Consider the following 19,966-nt stretch of genomic DNA (forward strand, 5'->3'; position numbering starts at 1 on the left):
AATCCCAATGGGATATTCCTCTGTAAATAAATGTTAAGAAAAAAAAATCTAGATAAAAATATGCACTTGGGTTGTCCCGATACCATTATTTTGGTTCCGGTACCAAATTGTATTTTGATACTTTTTGATACTTTTCTAAATAAAGGGGACCACAGAACGAGGCATTATTGACTTTATTTATACAAAAAAATCTTACGGTACATCAAATAAATGTTTCCTTTTCCAATTTTGTCGTGAAATAAAATAATGAACATACTAAACAACTTGTCTTTTAGTAGTAAGTAAACAAACAAAGTCTCCTAATTAGTCTGCAGACGTATGTAGTAACATATTGTGTCATTTATCTTTTTATTATTGGGTCAATATTAAGGTCAAGTGGTAGACAATGAATTAATAATCTACTTCTTCATTTACTGTTAATATATGGTTACTTTCTTTTTTAACATGTTCTGTCTACACTTCTGTTAAAATGTAATAATTACTTATTTTTCTGTTGTTTGGATACTTTACATTAGTTTTGGATGATACCCCAAATTTTGGTATCAATCCGATACCAAGTAGTTACAGGATCATACAATGGTCATCATTTAAGTTCCCATGTGTCCAGGGACATATTTCCTTAATTTATAAAGATAATATACATTTTCTTTTTCATTTTTTTTTTTTTTGTGATGCTAAAAAATATTGATGTAATCATAGTAGTATCGACTAGATATGCTCCTGTACTTGGTATCATTACAGTGGATGTCATGTGTGGGGCGGCATGGCGTAGTGGGTAGAGCGGCCGTGCCAGAAACCTGAGGGTTGCAGGTTCGCTTCCCACCTACTGACATCCAAATCGCTGCTGTTGTGTCCTTGGGCAGGACACTTCACCCTTGCCCCCGGTGCCGCTCACACTGGAGGGGCCGTAGGGGCAGACTGGCAGCCACACTTCCGTCGGTCTACTCCAGGGCAGCTGTGGCTACTGATGTAGCTTACCACCACCAGGTGTGAATGAATGATGGGTTCCCACTTCTCTGTGAGCGCTTTGAGTATCTAACAATAGAAAAGCGCGATATAAATCTAATCCATTATTATTATTATTATGTGTTTGTTTCCTGCGGGGTACTTTTTAGAGGCGGTATAGTACCGAATATGATTCATTAGTATCGCGGTACTATACTAGTACCAGTTGTCCAGGGACATATTTCCTGAATTTATAAAGATAATATAATTATTTTTTTTTGGTGATGCTAAAAAATATTGATGTAATCATAGTAGTATCAACTAGATATGCTACTGTACTTGGTATCATTACAGTGGATGTCATGTGTAGATCCACCTGTTTGCTTCCCGCTGGGTACTTTTTAGAGGCGGTATAGTACCGAATATGATTCATTAGTATCGCGGTACTATACTAGTACCAGTTTACCGTACAACCCTAATAGGCACACATTGAGAAAAAACTGTAGTAGTTTCAAAAATCCTTAATTATTGCGCATTCTTTTTATATTGCTGGCAAAATTGCAGACAACGGCTAGTTACAGTTTTGATTTTGGTCATGTCAATACTCGCTTACCGTATTTCCTTGAATTGCCGCCGGGGCGCTAATTAATTTAAAACCTCTTCTCACTCCTGCGCTTACCAAAGGCATGCGGTAAAAGTAAGCATGCGCTAATTATTTTAAAACCTCTTCTCACTACGGCACTTACCAAAGGCATGCAGTAAAAATTTGAATGTGATGTAATCTTGGACCTTAAATCCTACTGAATAGCTCTTAATCTTCTTCCCTTTATGCGATTTCAAATTACCGGTATTAAAATCAGCCTCCTCCACTTTGAAAATGATGACAGGGGAAGTGTCACTCGTGACGTCATGAGTTTGACTAGGCAGTAATACTAAGCATGCGCTAATTATTTTGCGAAGCGAGTTTGACCCGGCAATAATTTAAGGCAGGCGCATACTATATGCCCTGCGGCAATTCAAGGAAATACGGTATGTTCACCCCCTCCATGTGGCGGCATTTTTAACGGGTTCCGCATAGAACTTCAGAGAAGAAGTAAAGTTTAGAAAATTAACATAGTGATAACTTAAAATATATATTTTTTTCATGACATGAACCGATTTCACGAGAAGTGTCCTCTTACAGTGAAAGAAGAACCGGAAATGGAGGTGCGGATGGTCAACGGGAAGCCGAAGAAAGTGCGGAAGCCCCGGACTATTTACTCCAGCTACCAGCTGGCCGTCCTGCAGAGGAGATTCCAGTCCGCCCAGTACCTGGCCCTACCGGAGAGGGCGGAGCTTGCGGCACAGTTGGGTCTGACACAGACACAGGTGAGGCCACCCACACGACAACCGGCGACATCTGTATGGCCATTTTATCATTTATACAGGGAAGAATTTCCACACGCTCGACGCCATGTTTGTTTTGGGGTAGGTCTACGACAGCCTCACAGTGCGTAAGTAGGCGGAAAGGAGCACTTGATTCCCTCACCCTTACCCACCTACAGCACAGCAAGGGTAATTTTACCGCAATATCAGTTATCAGAGCTATTTTTTATGGTATTGGATTTTTTGGTGTGACATCATAATTCCTGCAGTCCTGGGTTCAAATCCAGGCTCGGGATCTTTCTGTGTGGAGTTTGCATGTTCTCCCCGTGAATGCGTGGGTTCCCTCCGGGTACTCCGGCTTCCTCCCACTTCCAAAGACATGCACCTGGGGATAGGTTGATTGGCAACACTAAATTGTCCCTAGTGTGTGAATGTGAGTGTGAATGTTGTCTGTCTATCTGTGTTGGCCCTGTGATGAGGTGGCGACTTGTCCAGGGTGTACCCCGCCTTCCGCCCGATTGTAGCTGAGATAGGCGCCAGCGCCCCCCGCCACCCCTAAAAGGGAATAAGCGGTAGAGAATGGATGGATGGATGGATCATAATTCCTCATATTGGCCGGTCCAATAATAATACTTTCATCAAATATTCATACCTTTTCATCTCAAGAATCAAAACAGGTTGGCCAGTTTATTTCTGGTCCTGCTGGTTTTGTTGACTATGTTATTTTAACAGTTCATCTTGTGAGTGAATGAATGAGTTTGCAGTTTTGGGAAAATTACTTTTAAAAAGTAATAAATTATAGTTACTTGTTACTTGATCAAAAAAAATACTAATAGAATTACTCTTTGATAATTGTGATTAATTACCAGGGAGGGTAATTATCTCCCTTAAAAAAACAAATCAAATATCCGACATATCTCCCTGAAGGATTTACACAACTCCCGTTGCCTTAAAGGCCTACTGAAACCCACTACTACCCACCACGCAGTCTGATAGTTTATATATCAATGATGAAATATTAACATTGCAACACATGCCAATATGGCCTTTTTAGTTTACTAAATTAGAATTTTAAATTTCCCGGGAGTTTCATCTTGAAAATGTTGTGTAAGGATGACGTGTACGCAAGACGTCACGGGTTTTAAGGAAATATGAGCGCTGCACACACACTCAGCTAAAAGTCGTCTGCTTTAACGGCATAATTACACAGTATTTTGGAGATCTGTGTTGCTGAATCTTTTACAATTTGTTCAATTAATATTGGAGAAGTCACAGTAGAAAGATGGAGTTGGGAAGCTTTAGCCTTTAGCCACACAAACACACGGTGATTCCTTGTTTAAAATTCCTGGAGGTGAAACTTTCCTATGGATCAGAGCGCGGTCAAGCCAACATGGATCCCTACCAAATGTCAATCAGCAGGTTTCGGTGAGAAAATTGTGGTTAAAAAGTCAGTTCTTACCGGAGAAAAGCTGAGCTTGTGCCGTCCATAAAGCTGCCGTCGACTCCCCTGAGACACTGCGCGTCAAGACATCCGTGGAGACACCCTTCCGACTATCAGGTACTATTTAACTCACTAAAACACTATCAACACAATAGAAAGATAAGGGATTTCCCAGAATTCACCTAGTAAATGTGTCTAAAAACATCGGAATCCGTCCCAATGCAATCGCGTTTTTTTTTTTAACTTTTTTTTTTTAATCTTTTTTTTTTTTGTAGTCCGTCGCTATCAATATCCTCAAACACGAACCTTACATCCTCGCTCAAATTAATGGGGAAATTGTCGTTTGTATGTTTAAAGGTATTTGTTTACTGTCTAACACAACAATATTACTGTCTCATACAGCGCTCATAAAAATTCCACTCAAATGCGTCACGGCCAACCACGCAAATTGGAGAATGATGTAATTACCTTACAACTTCTACCACTACAAATAGATTGCAGTCTGTTAGGAAGCACTTATAACGATATTTGAATTATTACAATTAACAGTTTTATATATATATATATATACATATATATATACTGTTATAACTGTTATATATACTGTATATACCTGTGTGTGTGTGTGTGTGTGTGTGTGTGTATATATATATATATATACTGTAAGTATGTGTGTGTATATATGTATACACATACATACAGTATATATATATATATATACATATATATATAAGTGTGCATGTATGTATGTGTATATATGTAAGTATTTATGTGTGTATGTACATATATATGTATGTATGTATGTATATATATATACGTATGTATATATATGTAAGTATATTTATAAATATATGTAAGTATATATATATATATATAAGTACATATGTATATGTAAGTATAGATATATGTATATATGTATGTATGTGGGGAAATTTGTATGTATTTCTGTATGTATATATATATATATATATATATATATATATATGTATGTATGTATGTACGTATAAATATGTATGTATGTATATATATATATATATATATATATATATATATATATGCACACGCATTAACACACACACACACACATACATATATATATATATATATATATATATATATATATGTATATGTGGGTATTAGGGGTGTAACGGTACACAAAAATGTTGGTTTCGTACGTACCTTGGTTTAGAGGTCACGGTTCAGTTCATTTTTGGTACAGTAAGAAAACAACAAAATCTAAATTTTTGGGTTATTTATTTACCAAATTTGTAAACAATGGCTTTATCCTTTTAACATTGGGAACGCTATAATCATTCTGCCCACATTAATCCACATTAAACTGCCTCAAGTTGTTGCTTTGATTAAATAAACCTTTGTTCTACATATAAAAAGTGCAACATTAAACAGTTTCAAGTCAACTCATCATGCTTAATTTATTACAGCATTTGGGAAGCCTGTAGGTGACTTTTATTATGTAAATGTTATATTTTTGTCAACATGTGATAGCAGGGACCCTGCCATTCAAAACTAGGCTGCTACATTAATAATGATTAATATAACTATAGCTGGAAAAATAGTACAACAGCAATTGGAGAGACTATCATCCCTGAACACCATAGAGTTCAATGTAATAACAGGCAGACAGGGCTTTGCTGCCCCTAACACACACACACACACACACACACACACACACACACACAGCAAAATTAGCTAACGTTACGCTAAAAGCTAATTAGCCTTCACCTCAAGCCAGAACTGCGAGTTTCTAGAAGGTCAACGGGCTCATAGTGAGGTTAGTAGTAGTTGTGACTGGGAAGTGTTTTTTATAATTTGGGGAGAGTACGCTGTCCGTTGCTCCCCTGCTAAACACCTGTCTGCTCGACGCTGAAGCATTGAATACATGCGCTCTGAATACGCACTGCTGATTGGCTGTTACATCGCTCTGAATTCGCACTGCTGATTGGCTTTGTATCTAACCAATCAAACAGTTGTGTGGGTTGGTAAATGCTGGGTGCTGTGTAGGAGACAGAGGCAGAAAGCAGAGCAGCTTGTGAGGACTTTTGCTTACAAACTCGTTCGGTACACCCGTGTGCCGAACCGAAATCCCCGTACCGGAACGGTTCAATACAAATACACGTACCGTTACACCCCTAGTGGGTATATATGTATGTATTTATGTATGTATATATGTACGTATGTATGTGTATATATATATATATATATATGTGTTTATATATAAGTATATATGTGTGTGAGTATACATGTATGTATATATGTATGTATGTACGTATGTATATATATGTATGTATATGTATATATACTCTTATATGTATACATGGTACTATATTGTGATGTTATGAGCCAGGGAAAAAAGAACTACCCTACCCAGCATGCAACAGGAGAGACGAGCATGCGCGGTCGCCCGGTAAAGGTTGTGTGTTGCCATGACGGCATCTTGTATGTTGTGATATGCACGCTCTGAAAGCAAACGTTAAGAACTCAGCCAACACTCCTCGTCTGCATTATTCATAAATAGACAGACAACACAAATACTCCGCTGCTTCACAGGCCGCTGGATGTAGCCGGCAAAGTATTCCCATGCTAGCCAGCCGGTCTAGCAAACACGCGTCATTCAGTCCAAAACGGCCCGATCTATCCACATCCAGAATTGTCTGGCGGTCGTAAGTGATCCCGGAGTGACCACGCTGTAAGCCAGCCATGGAATTTGCAGAATTGTCCGGTATTTTTGCCAAATGTTCCATCTTTACCAAGAGCCCCTCCACGCCGAAGCCCGTCCGGGCGCCGCGATCTTTATAAGAAAAGGCGTTAACAAAATAAAAGCATGTAAACAACATACGCTAATACGCGATAAAATAATAAAATAATTGTCGGCGTTAATAGATTGATGAGTTAACTCGTAATTAACGCATTAATTTGCCCACCCCTAATATATATATATATACATACACACAAACAGACTCGTATATATATATATATATATATTTTTTTTTTTTGTTTTGTTTGTTTTTTTGTTTTTCCCAATATTACTGCAATGTAATAAATATTCTAACTGTATGTACATTTGCCTCCTCAATGCTTCAGGTAGAAGTGAGTTGTGAAAATGATTGACATGTTAAAAGCGTAATCATTTCCCACAGTTAATAACAACTGGACTCAGAACATTCTTGCACATATATTACACATGTCTAATACGGCAGTGTAATAATCAACAAGTACAATACACAGACAAGTTCAATACATGGAAAAAAAATACCAAAATGGTGACAAAAAAAAATCTGGCATACACTGTGGGTAAGAATTTTGGCTCGAGTGCGGAGGAAAAGCTCTGACTTGTTTTTATGTCTTGTTTGTGCACTTGAACGCCACTAAAACTTGTGTTATCAGTACGGTTAAATATAATAGGTTTCTTGCGTTTTGTGCGTGGTTTCAGACTAAAAAGCCACTTTAAACATTTCCTAATGTAGGGTTATCGAATTGATCGCCTTATGCAATCCATCAACCTATACAAAATATCACAAACAATATTTTTATGTTGTGCTGATTAATTAACCAAACTCTAATCCAAACATTAAAATGCGAACAAAAAATGAGTTGTACATTTCTTTAAAACTACATTTTAAAGTCATAGAAATTGTTCATCACTTCATAAGTTAAAGACCTCATTTGTCATTTGTCTGATATTCCCATTCTCATGATTTCCTATAGAACAAGACTTGTTGACCCCACACCTCAATAAAATGACCTACATTTGGGAGGGGATTCATACTGCCACATTTTTACGGTTTACCTGAGACATGAAACAATTGGTGGGGTGCACTATCGACTTTAGCCACCACATGGCAGTAAAATGTTGAATATCCTAAAATGTGTTTTGAGGCATTTACAACTTTGACCACAGCGCCAGTTGCTATGTATATACAATTGTTTAAGCAAAACACAGTCAAATAAAGCAAAAACTAGTATTGGCTACTCATTTAGATCATTTTGTGTTGTCCATCAAAGTCCTGCTTGATCTCAGGATCCAGCTTTTCCACTAAAGAAAAACCCCCAGGGCCCACTCAAATATACGTCCAAAAAAATCTGACAATAATGAATAGTGATAACATGTTTCTTAAATAAACTGTAAATACATTTTATGTGCAGATGAAAATACATATTCACCACTTTAGTCATAATTTATGCGCTTAAGAAACTTCTCCATGGCTTTAGCTCCAGACTTCGGTTTGTTTGGAATTGTAGTTACTGCATCAAGGGGTGAAAAAGTGTATTACAACTGAGTACCTATATGGACCCCAGCTGAGAAACACACATTTTTGGCGGGCCTCTATACCACGCTTGCAACCCAACAATGAGCCCTATGGTTAAGACACACTGGTTTAGGCTGCTAGCAAAAGTTAGCGTTACAGGCCTCTCCACCACTAGTTGCTGTAGCGAATTTCAATTAACCCTGTAAGAACAGACCAAAACATCCAGAGTCTCACTTGGTTGCTTGTTAGCTCGTATTACATGGCTACCTAGAAAGACAAAACTTAATTCAACTAATTGGATGACATTTGTTGAATTAAAGAAGGATATCATGGAGGCTAGCATGTAGCTAAATCTTCTCCATGACAAAGTTGAGTCCATAATGTCTTAAATGGTTGATAGTGTGAGTGCATCTGATTTAATGTGAACAACTTCATTGGTTCAACGTGACCTGTTCAACAATGGCATTGTTCCGATATGACAAGGCTGATTTTATCGTTGGCATGTGAAGCTTGTAAACCCGGAAGAATCCATCAGTCAGCCGCAGCCATGTATAAAATTGCAGGGTTCAAAGCGTGGGGAAAAAAACTAGCGGCTCCATTTTCTCCATATTGTGTATTGAATTGTTCCTTGTATACAAAACTTACATTCGCCATGACGATACTTGGTAGCAATAGTTTGCAGTGATGGGCAGTAACAAGCTACATGTAGCATAGCTACGTAGCTTAACTCAATTTTCCAATATTTTAGCTACTTTTTAACGAATAGCTTTTCCTCTAGCTTTGCTACTTTTAGACCAATTTCGCTAGGTAGCGTACATCAAAGCTACAAGCTACAAAGAGAGAAAATAGACTGTGAATCCAGGTCAAACAAATATGGGGAAATCGAATGACCTAGAGTGGTGGGGGTGTCAAACTCGTTTTCATCTAGGGCCACATCGCAATTACGGTTGCCTTCAGAAGGACGCTTTTAACAATGAGTAATAAATGAATGTGCATGTATGTATATATAATACCTTAACAATATATTTTTTTACATAAGCTGCAAAAAAAAACTTAAATTTTACTTTATAAACTGGCAGCTCAGTCAGCAGAATTTTACAGTAAGAACAGTGGTCTGTTTTACAGCATATAAAAAAATTTAATAAATGGAATAGAATGGAAAAACAATACCACTGTTTTTGTTTTTTTAACCGTAAAATGTTGTTTTAATGTTTTTTTGTTTTTTTATGTTTTAATGTCTTGCTGTACATGGACAGAAAACAGTACCTAAGTTGATTTTACGTAAAAAAAAAAAAAAAAAACTCAGTCGGCAGAATTTTACCGTAAAATCTATTGTCTACAATTTGATTGATCATTTGTTTTGGAGTCATAAGTCGAGCAGATATTTAAGTACAGTATTTATCTGAAGTTTGACAAAAAATATTTTTAGAAGACATAGCGACTTGTCCAGGGTGTACCCCGCCTCCCGCCCGATTGTAGCTGAGATAGGCGCCAGCGCCCCCCGCAACCCCAAAAGGGAATAAGCGGTAGGAAATGGATGGATGGATGGATGATAATATACTATTTAGATTTTGATAATATTGTATTTTAAAAGATATGCAATTGAATGCAGTACAGGATTTTTCATGTCAAAAGGGAAAGAACAAATACATTTAGTAAGAAAAGATTCAGCATTTTATTAACACACATTATTTCCAGGCTTTCACGGGCCACATAAAATAATGTGGCGGGCCAGATTTGGCCACCGGGCCTTCAGTTTGAAACCTGTGACCTAGATGAATGAGAACATTCATACATACGAAGAAAATCCATGGTGTTTAGATGATGAGTCACAATTGGCTAAGGTTAGGGCGGAACATTACGGACTGGCCAATCAGAAGCAAGATAAGGTGGGACATCAAAACTAGTAAGCAAAATCCTAACAGACAGGTGTCACTCATGTCACATAACGACAAGGGAGTCGGAGACAGAGGGACGCTTCAAGTTGACGACGACCAAAAAAACTCCCCTCTGAGCTGCCACATTATCGTGGTAGAGGAGTTTGCGTGTCCCAATGATCCTAGGAGCTATGTGGTCCGGGGGCTTTGAGCCCCCTGGTAGGGTCTCGCAAGGCAAACAGGTCCTCGGTGAGGGATCAGACAAAGAGCAGCTCGAAGATCTTTTATAAAGAAGACATATCGAGGACCCAGATTTCCCTCGCCCGGACGCGGGTCACCGGGGCCCCCCTCTGGAGCCAGGTCCGGAGGTGGGGCACAATGGCGAGCACCTGGTGGCCGGGCCTGTTCCCATGGGGCCCGACCGGGCACAGCCCGAAAAGGCAACATGGGTCCCCCCTCCAATAGGCTCACCACCCATAGCAGGGGCCATAGAGGCCCGGAGTTCCTTAAGGCTTTGGATGCTGTGGGGCTGACGAGACATCGCGTGGACATCAGGGGCGGTACCTCTGGATTGGCAGACCGGGGTGGTGGTCCCTCTCTTTAAGAAGGGGAACTGGGGGTTGTGTTCCAACTATCGTGGGATCACACTCCTCAGCCTTCCCGGTAAGGTTTATTCAGGTGTACTGGAGAGGAGGCTACGCTGGATGGTCGAACCTCGGATTCAGGAGGATCAGTGTGGTTTTCGTCCTGGTCGTGGAACTGGGGACCAGCTCTATACTCTCGGCCGGGTTCTTGAGGGTGCATGGGAGTTTGCCCAACCAGTCTACATGTGCTTTGTGGACTTGGAGAAGGCATTCGACCGTGTTCCTCGGGAAGTCCTGTGGGGAGCGCTCAGAGAGTATGGGGTATCGGACTGTCTTATTTTCGCGGTCTGCTCCCTGTATGATCAGTGTCAGAGCTTGGTCCGCATTTCCGGCAGTAACTCGGACACATTTCCAGTGTGGGTTGGACACCGCCAAGGCTGTCCTTTGTCACCGATTCTGTTCATAACTTTTATGGACAGAATTTTTAGGCGCAGTCAAGGCGTTGAGGGGTTCCGGTGTGGTGGCCGCGGGATTGGGTCCCTGCTTTTTGCTGATGATGTGGTCCGGATGGCTTCATCTGGCCGGGATCTTCAGCTCTCACTGGATCGGTTCACAGCCGAATGTGAAGCGACCGGAATGAGAATCAGCACCTCCAAGTCCGAGTCCATGGTTCTCTCCCGGAAAAGGGTGGAGTGCCATCCCCGGGTTGGGGAGGAGACCCTGCCCCAGGTGGAGGAGTTCAAGTACCTAGGAGTCTTGTTCACGAGTGGGGGAAGAGTGGATCGTGAGATCGACAGGCGGATCGGTGCAGCGTCTTCAGTAATGCGGACGTTGTACCGATCCGTTGTGGTGAAGAAGGAGCCGAGCCGGAAGGCAAAGCTCTTTTAATTTACCGGTCGATCTACGTTCCCACCCTCACCTATGGTCATGAGCTTTGGGTGATGACCGAAAGGATAATATCACGGGTACAAGCGGCCGAAATGAGTTTCCTCCGCCGTGTGGCGGGGCTCTCCCTTAGAGATAGGGTGAGAAGCTCTGACATCCGGGAGGAACTCAAAGTAAAGCCGCTGCTCCTCCACATTGAGAGTAGCCAGATGAGGTGGTTCGGGCATCTGGTCAGGATGTCACCCGAACGCCTCCCTAGGGAAGTGTTTAGGGCACGTCCAACCGGTAGGAGGCCACGGGGAAGACCCAGGACACGTTGGGAAGACTATGTCTCCCGGCTGGCCTGGGAACGCTTCGGGATCCCCGGGAAGAGCTGGACGAAGTGGCTGGGGAGAGGGAAGTCTGGGCTTCCCTACTTAGGCTGCTGCCCCCGTGACCCGACCTCGGATACGCTGAAGAAGATGGATGGATGGATGGACGACCAAAAAAAAAGGAAACATATTTGAAAGGGGCAGAGGAATTCTCTCCCACAGATAAACATTTTTCTTTAGTGATGAAAATGACTTGGCCATACTTAGACAATTGTATGCGTTCAGAGAAAACAATGCCCAAAACCTTAGTTTTTTAGTTGTTTGGTCTGTAAACCAAAATCGTAATTGCTCTCTTCATCTAAGACGTGGAACATAAATTTAGGAACACATGAAGGTGAGTTGAGTTCATGAAAAGGTTTACTGCACATAAACATTACCAATTGTTCCCAAACAACACACACGCCATTGTTGTTTTTGTGAAAATGCTGTCTTTTTACTGGTGGTAGTGAAAATGAATAATATTATAAATAAATACATACAGTGGAGTGCGGGGACCCCTAGAGGTCATTGTAGGTTGTCCCCAGCTAAATGACAGTTAGCTAATAGTAGGACTGGGTGATATATCGATATACTCGATATGGGTTTGTCTCTGTGCGATATAGAAAATAACTATATCGTGATATTCGAGTATACATTCTTACGCAGTTGCTTTTTAGCTGCAGGCATTACATTGCAGGCTCTTCCCACTCTTTCTTGTCTCTCCTTCTCACAGACAAGCGCACCTTCTTACATACGTCACATACTGTCCTGTCATACGCCCTCGCGTGAGAGGGAGCAGATTGGGTAACATTAGCTGTGGTGCGAGCGGTAATACGAGAGAAAGAAGGTGCCAATATGGGAACAAATGAAGGAAGAATTAATTCCTAAGAAAAACAGCACGGAATCCATCGTCTGACAGTGGTTTGGCTTCACATGGGAATCAATCAATCAATCAATCAATGTTTACTTATATAGCCCTAAATCACTAGTGTCTCAAAGGGCTGCACAAACCACTACGACATCCTCGGTAGGCCCACATAAGGGCAAGGAAAACTCACACCCAGTGGGACATCGGTGACAATAATGACCCAGTGACAATGATGACTATGAGAACATGATACTGTGAAAGATCAATCCATAATGGATCCAACACAGTCGCGAGAGTCCAGTCCAAAGCGGATCCAACACAGCAGCGAGAGTCCCGTTCACAGCGGAGCCAGCAGGAAACCATCCCAAGAGGAGGCTGATCAGCAGCGCAGAGATGTCCCCAGCCGATACACAGGCGAGCAGTACATGGCCACCGGATCGGACCGGACCCCCTCCACAAAGGAGAGTGGGACATAGAAGAAAAAGAAAAGAAACGGCAGATCAACTGGTCTGAAAAGGGAGTCTATTTAAAGGCTAGAGCATACAAATGAGTTTTAAGGTGAGACTTAAATGCTTCTACTGAGGTAGCATCTCGAACTGTTACCGGGAGGGCATTCCAGAGTACTGGAGCCCGAAATGAAAAAGCTCTACAGCCCGCAGACTTTTTTTGGGCTTTGGGGATCACTAATAAGCCGGAGTCCTTTGAACGCAGATTTCTTGCCGGGACATATGGTACAATACAATCGGCAAGATAGGATGGAGCTAGACCGTGTAGTATTTTATACATAAGTAGTAAAACCTTAAAGTCACATCTTAAGTGCACAGGAAGCCAGTGCAGGTGAGCCAGTACAGGCGTAATGTGATCAAACTTTCTTGTTCTTGTCAAAAGTCTAGCAGCCGCATTTTGTACCAACTGTAATCTTTTAATGCTAGACATGGGGAGACCCGAAAATAATACGTTACAGTAGTCGAGGCGAGACGTAACAAACGCATGGATAATGATCTCAGCGTCTTTAGTGGACAGAATGGAGCGAATTTTAGCGATATTGCGGGGATGAAAGAAGGCCGTTTTAGTAACGCTTTTAATGTGTGCCTCAAAGGAGAGAGTTGGGTCGAAGATAATACCCAGATTCTTTACCGTGTCGCCTTGTTTAATTGTATGTCGAACACGTATGCGGCAAAAGCGTTGTTACAAAAAGTTACACCTACTGCTAATTTGTAGCATCATTTGAAAAGTCACCCTCTAGACAAGGAGTGCTTGAAACTGCATGTCAACATCCCCGTTCGGTGCCATACCCGAAATGAACCAATTTAACTTAATCGGTCTGAAAATGCTGTGATGAGTTGGTGACTTGTCCAGGGTGTAAGCCGCCTTCCGTCCGATTGTAGCTGAGATAGGCTCTAGCGACCCCAAAAGGGACAAGCGGTAGAAAATGGATGGATGGATGGATGGTCTGAAAATGATAAATGATTTACTACAAATAATGTGGTTTTGTTTATTTACTTATGCCAGCCATGCATACTGACAGAACAATTAAATGCTTTTCCCGCTAGATGGCAGAAGTATGACTACTATAATAACCTGGCGGTTATTGCCATAGTTAAAAATAGGTCAATAGGACATGCCCTTTTTAGGTGTGTGCCTATAGCGAGCCCTAAGCTAGTGGGGGCAGTCTGTGGTTGTAGACTAAAACAACAAGAATGTTTGCAAATGGTGCTGCAGTGCTCACTGTTGCACATCACATCATACTAATAAATAACCCTTTATAGTTTTATTATATATATGTATATTTAATTTTTTTTATTTTTTTTCATTATTATTATTTTTTTTAATCTCTAATGTGTTTTAAGAGCACATGATTTGACATGTACAAAAAAGTAAACTGCATGCGAATTGTTTGAGAATTTTTACAATCTCTTTTTTAATATGCATGCAATCCTTTTTTGGGGAACTTGGCCCCGACCTACAATGGTAGCTATGGGTCACATGGTCAATTGGCCAGAGTGGCATTCTCTAGGGCAAGGGCCTCAAACTCATTTTCATCGTGGGCCACATCGCAGATACCACTTTATGATAATATTACACAGTTTCCTTATTTAAAATTTTTTTAAATTATCATTTCTTTCATCCATCATCTTCCGCTCATCCGAGGTCGGGTCGCGGGGGCAGCAGCCTAAGCAGGGAAGCCCAGACTTCCCTCTCCCCAGCCACTTCGTCCAGCTCTTCCCTGGGGATCCCGAGGCGTTCCCAGGCCAGCCTGGAGACATAGTCTTCCCAACGTGTCCTGGGTCTTCCCCGTGGCCTCCTACCAGCTGGACGTGCCCTAAACACCTCCCTAGGGAGGCGTTCGAGTGGCATCCTGACCAGATGCCCGAGCCACCTCATCTGGCTCCTCTCGATGTGGAGGAGCAGCGGTTTTACTTTGAGTTCCTCCCGGACGACAGAGCTTCTCACCCTATCTCTAAGGGAGAGCCCCGCCACCCGGCGGAGGAAACTCATTTCGGCCGCTTGTACCCGTGATCTTATCCTTTCGGTCATGACGCAAAGCTCATGACCATAGGTGAGGATGGGAATGTAGATCGACCGGTAAATTGAGAGCTTTGCCTTCCGGCTCAGCTCCTTCTTCACCACAACGGATCGATACAACGTCCGCATTACGGAAGACGCCGCACCGATCCGCCTGTCGAGCTCACGAGCCACTCTTCCCCCACTCCTGAACAAGACTCCTAGGTACTTGAACTCCTCTACTTGGGGCAGGGTCTCCTCCCCAACCTGGAGATAGCACTCCACCCTTTTCCGGGCGAGAACCATGGACTCGGACTTGGAGGTGCTGATTCTCATTCCGGTCGCTTCACACTCGGCTGCGAACCGTTTTTTTTCATTATTATCGTTGTTTACCAACAAAACTAAGGGAAAACCTGCTTTGAAATCAAAAGTCAAAGTGACAATTTCAGCTTGTATACGATTTTGATAAGAAAAAGGGTTTGAATGACACAAAGGCAAGACATACAACTAGGAACGGGATAGAGAGGGCACTATTTGGTTTACCTGACACATGAAACATGACAAATTGCGGGAATGCACTATCCACATTAGCCGCCATTCCAACTTTGACCACAGCATCAGTTGCTATGTAGAGTGGAATTTTCCCTCATTTTCAGCAGACTGCAAAAGGATTCACACCTCCTCTTCCTCTCATGCGAGATCCACCCAGGAATGGGGCTGTATAAATTCCTTTCCTACTGTAGCTTGTTGCATCAAATAATATAGAGTTAAGAGCTGCATTTGCCTGCCTTCACACTTTTTTTCTGTCAAAATGTAGATACATTAATCAATAAAGATGAAATGAAGTTGATGCACATTTAGAAATGTCCGATAATGGCTTTTTTGCCGATATCCGATATTCCAATATTGTCCGACTCTTAATTACCGATACCGATATCAACCGATACCGATATATACAGTCTACAGTCGTGGAATTAACACATTATTATACCTAATATTGTTTTGATGCTCCACTGGATGCATTAAACAATGTAACAAGGTTTTCCAAAATAAATCAACTGAAGTTACGGAAAAAAATGCCAACATGGCAATATCTATTATTGAAGTCACAAAGTGCATTATTTTTATTAACATGCCTCAAAACAGCAGCTTGGAATTTGGGGTATATGCTCTCCCTGAAGAGAGCATGAGGAGGTTGTGGTGGGTGGGCTTGGGGGGATGGCGGGGTTGAGGTGGGGGAGGGGGTGTATAATGTAGCTCCCGGAAGAGTTAGTGCTGCAAAGGATTCTGGGTGTCACGATCCGTGACTCGGATCGTTAATGGTTTTGCCCTCTTTGTTCATGTTTTGTTTCTGGACTCTGCCGATCCTTGTTTGAGCACTTCCTTGTTTGTGTTAGTCACCATGGCAACGTATTGTGTTCCTCCTCACGGGCTCCTGTCACACACCTGTTTCTAATAATTATTTGTGTATTTAAGCCCACCTGGTTCCTTAGTTCGTCCTCGGTCCATTACTTGCTTTTCGCAACACGTCACGTTTTGTATCCTTGTGCCCTCGATTATTTTGTGCTAAGTTCCACCTTAGCTTCACGTGCGTGTGGCAATTCGTTTAATGTTTTCTGTTTCCTGCTACGTTTTTAGCATTAGCACGCGCTTTGTTTTTCCCCTTTTTTGCACCAGTGTTCTTTTGTTTTATTATATTAAAACGTATTCTTACCTGCAATCCTGCTGACTGGTAGTGTGTGCATCCACGAAGTGGCAACTCTGCGCAACAAGTGCGCCGAACGCGTGACACTGGGTATTTGTTCTGTTGTGTTACAGTGCAGATGTTCTCCCGAAATGTGTTTGTCATTCTTGTTTGGTGTGTTTTCACTCTGTGGCACATATTTGTAACGGTGTTAAAGTTGTTTATACTGCCACCCTCGGTGTGACCTGTATGGCTGTTGACCATGTGTGCTTTGCATTCACTTGTGTGTGTGAAAAGCCGTAGATAATATGTGATTGGGCCGGCATGTAAAGGCAGGGCCTTTAAGGTTTATTGGCGCTCTGTACCTCTCTCCACGTCTGTGTACACAGAGACGTTTTAAAAAGTAATACATTTTACTTTTTGAAACCGATATCGATAATTCTAAAACCGATCATTTTCAATATTACATTTTAAAGCATTTATCGGCCGATAATATCGGCAGTCCGATATTATTGGACATTCTTTCCAGGCAAACGCGGGCCACAAAGAATAACGAGGCGGGCCAGATGTGGCCCCCGGGCCTTGATTTTGATACTAGTGCTCTATGGGGAGCCATTGTATCCACCTACAGCCATTCAAACAATCAGTCATTGCACGCTGTGAAATTTTTCTCATGTGAAATATGCGCCACTGCATCATTACAAAAAGCAATGAGATGTATTTAGAAGACCTTATACAGATTTGATCAGAGGTGGGTAAAGTCGCCAAAAATTATACTCAAGTAAGTACTGTAGTTTTGGAGCAATGTGACATAATATGCATGTGCAAATGTGTGAAAAGTAATAATCTAAATCATTTCTTGAGTAAAAGTAAGTATTCAGTATGGATATGTATGTCGAGTATTTGTGTTGTCCCGATTCCAATATTTTGGTACCGGTACTACTTTTTGATAATACATACAGTATATATATATATATATATATATATATATATATATATATATATATATATATATATATATATATATATATATATATATATATATATATATATATATATATATATATATATATATATATATATAACTCTATGTTATTATTAATAACAGTATATATATATATATATATATATATATATATATATATATGTGTGTGTATATATTTATATAATATGTATATATATACTACTTTTCTAAATATAAAGGGGACCACAAAAAATGGCATTATTGGCTTTATTTTACCAAAACAATCTTACAGTCATTAAACATATGTTTCTTATTGCAATTTTGTCCTTAAACAAAATAGTGAACATACTAGACAACTTGTCTTGTTGTAGTTAGTAAACAAACAGAGACTCCTAATTAGTCTGCTGACATATGCAGTAACATATTGTGTCATTTATCATTCGATTATTTTGTCAACATTATTTAGGACAAGTGGTAGAAAATGAATTATTAATCTACTTCTTTATTTAATGTTAATATCTGCTTACTTTCTGTTTTAACATCTTCTATCTACACTTCTGTTAAAATGTAATAATCACTCATTCTTCTGTTGTTTGGATACATTACTTTTGTTTTGGATGATGCCTCAAATTTGGGTATCGATCCGATACCAATTAGTTATCGGATCATATATTTTGTCCATAATTTAAGTCCTCATGTGTCCAGGGACGTATTTCTCAAGTTGATAGATAGATAGATAGATATTACTTTATTGATTACTTCAGGAGAGTTCCCTCAAACATAAAATACATTTTTTTAAGCAAAAAAAAATGTTGTGATTATAAAAAATATCAATGTCATCATAGTAGTGTTGACTAGATACAGCATGCTGCGATACTTGGTATCATTACAGCGGATGTCAGGTATAGATCCACCCATAGCGTTTGTTTACATTGTGACGCCTGTGAGCTACTGTGTGTAGTGAAGCATGTTTAGCTATTCCTCGTCCTGCAGGAATGATACTTGGAAGAAACGTATTTAAATTGTTGCCATGGAGACGAGGATTAGTGATCTAGAAGTAGCTAAAACTTTTCAGACTACGGATGGACGTTAGCGGCTAGCTAGCCAGCTGTGTCTTAAAGCACCTCTTCCTAAGGGCGTTACAGTGTTATAACTTCACCTTTATTGTTAGTTTTAAGCCAAAATGCGTCCGTTCTCCATTTTCTGTCTACACACTGTGTCTGCTTGTAAGTACTCTCTGATTGTGTGCTGCCGAACATGCTCCTCTGCTCGTAAACCCAGCAATGTCATGACCGGTACTTTTTAGTGGCGGTATAGTACCGAATATGATTCATCAGTATCGCGGCACTATACTTAAACCGGTATATCGTACAACCCTAGCGAATACCGGTATTTTTGGTATCGGTTCGTACTGAGTTGGGTTCATGAGGATAGTGAAGAGTCTGGACTAACTATACTGCTATCGATATTTTTTTTCTTCCAGCTGACCGATGTTATTACGACACGCTGTCACAATCAGCTTTGAGTAATGACAAATAAGGGAGCAACACCACACACAAGTTTGTGACACATAAAATGGTTTCTCCTCAAATGTTCCTCAAAGTCACGCACGTTGTGTCAGTTTGAAGTAACTGCATTCCACTTTGCACCGTACACATACCGTATTTTTCGGAATATAAGTCGCAGTTTTTTTCATAGTTTGGCCGGGCGTGTGACATATACTCCGGAGCGACTTATGTGTGAAATTATTAACACATTACCGTAAAATATCATATATTATTTATCTCATTCACGTATGAGACTAGCCGGATGTCAGCAATCACACACACGTCAACCAATGAAAATTCGGCAGAGGCGGGTCATGGCAGAAATGGATTGTGGGAAAGAAGATGCTACCTGGTAACTTATAAAAACAAAGGGCTGAACAAAAAGGGCACCGAAAAGGAAAGCATATACTGTAGGTTACAAGCTGGAAGTAGTGAAATACGCAGCAGGAAACTGCAATCGAGCAGCAGAAAGCAAGTTTCTGGGAGCTTTAAGGCAGTCCTGCGCTGCCTGTGGGAGCAGTGGATGATGGAAGGAGAGCACAGCTTCACGGCAACCGGGAGAATGCGCCATGCAACTTTTCTGGATGTCATCGGATGGATCGACAAAGCATGGGCTTCAGTGACAACCGAAACCATCCTGTCCGGATTCAGAAAGGCTGCAATAATTGGAACTGCACCTGACG

General features: G+C 40.9%; 1 protein-coding gene across 1 annotated transcript in view; it reads left to right on the top strand.

Annotated features, from left to right (window-relative positions):
* The window catches only part of LOC133541076 (homeobox protein Dlx3b-like), a 59,156-nt gene that overhangs the window by 31,115 nt on the left and 8,075 nt on the right, over positions 1–19,966 (top strand). Inside the window, exon 2 of the mRNA XM_061884162.1 lies at positions 2,129–2,313. Within this exon, the coding sequence (XP_061740146.1) occupies positions 2,129–2,313 (185 nt within the window). The remainder of the gene's footprint in view (positions 1–2,128; positions 2,314–19,966) is intronic.

This window comes from Nerophis ophidion, linkage group LG23 (genome assembly GCF_033978795.1).
Source record: "Nerophis ophidion isolate RoL-2023_Sa linkage group LG23, RoL_Noph_v1.0, whole genome shotgun sequence".
Classification (NCBI taxonomy): domain Eukaryota; kingdom Metazoa; phylum Chordata; class Actinopteri; order Syngnathiformes; family Syngnathidae; genus Nerophis; species Nerophis ophidion.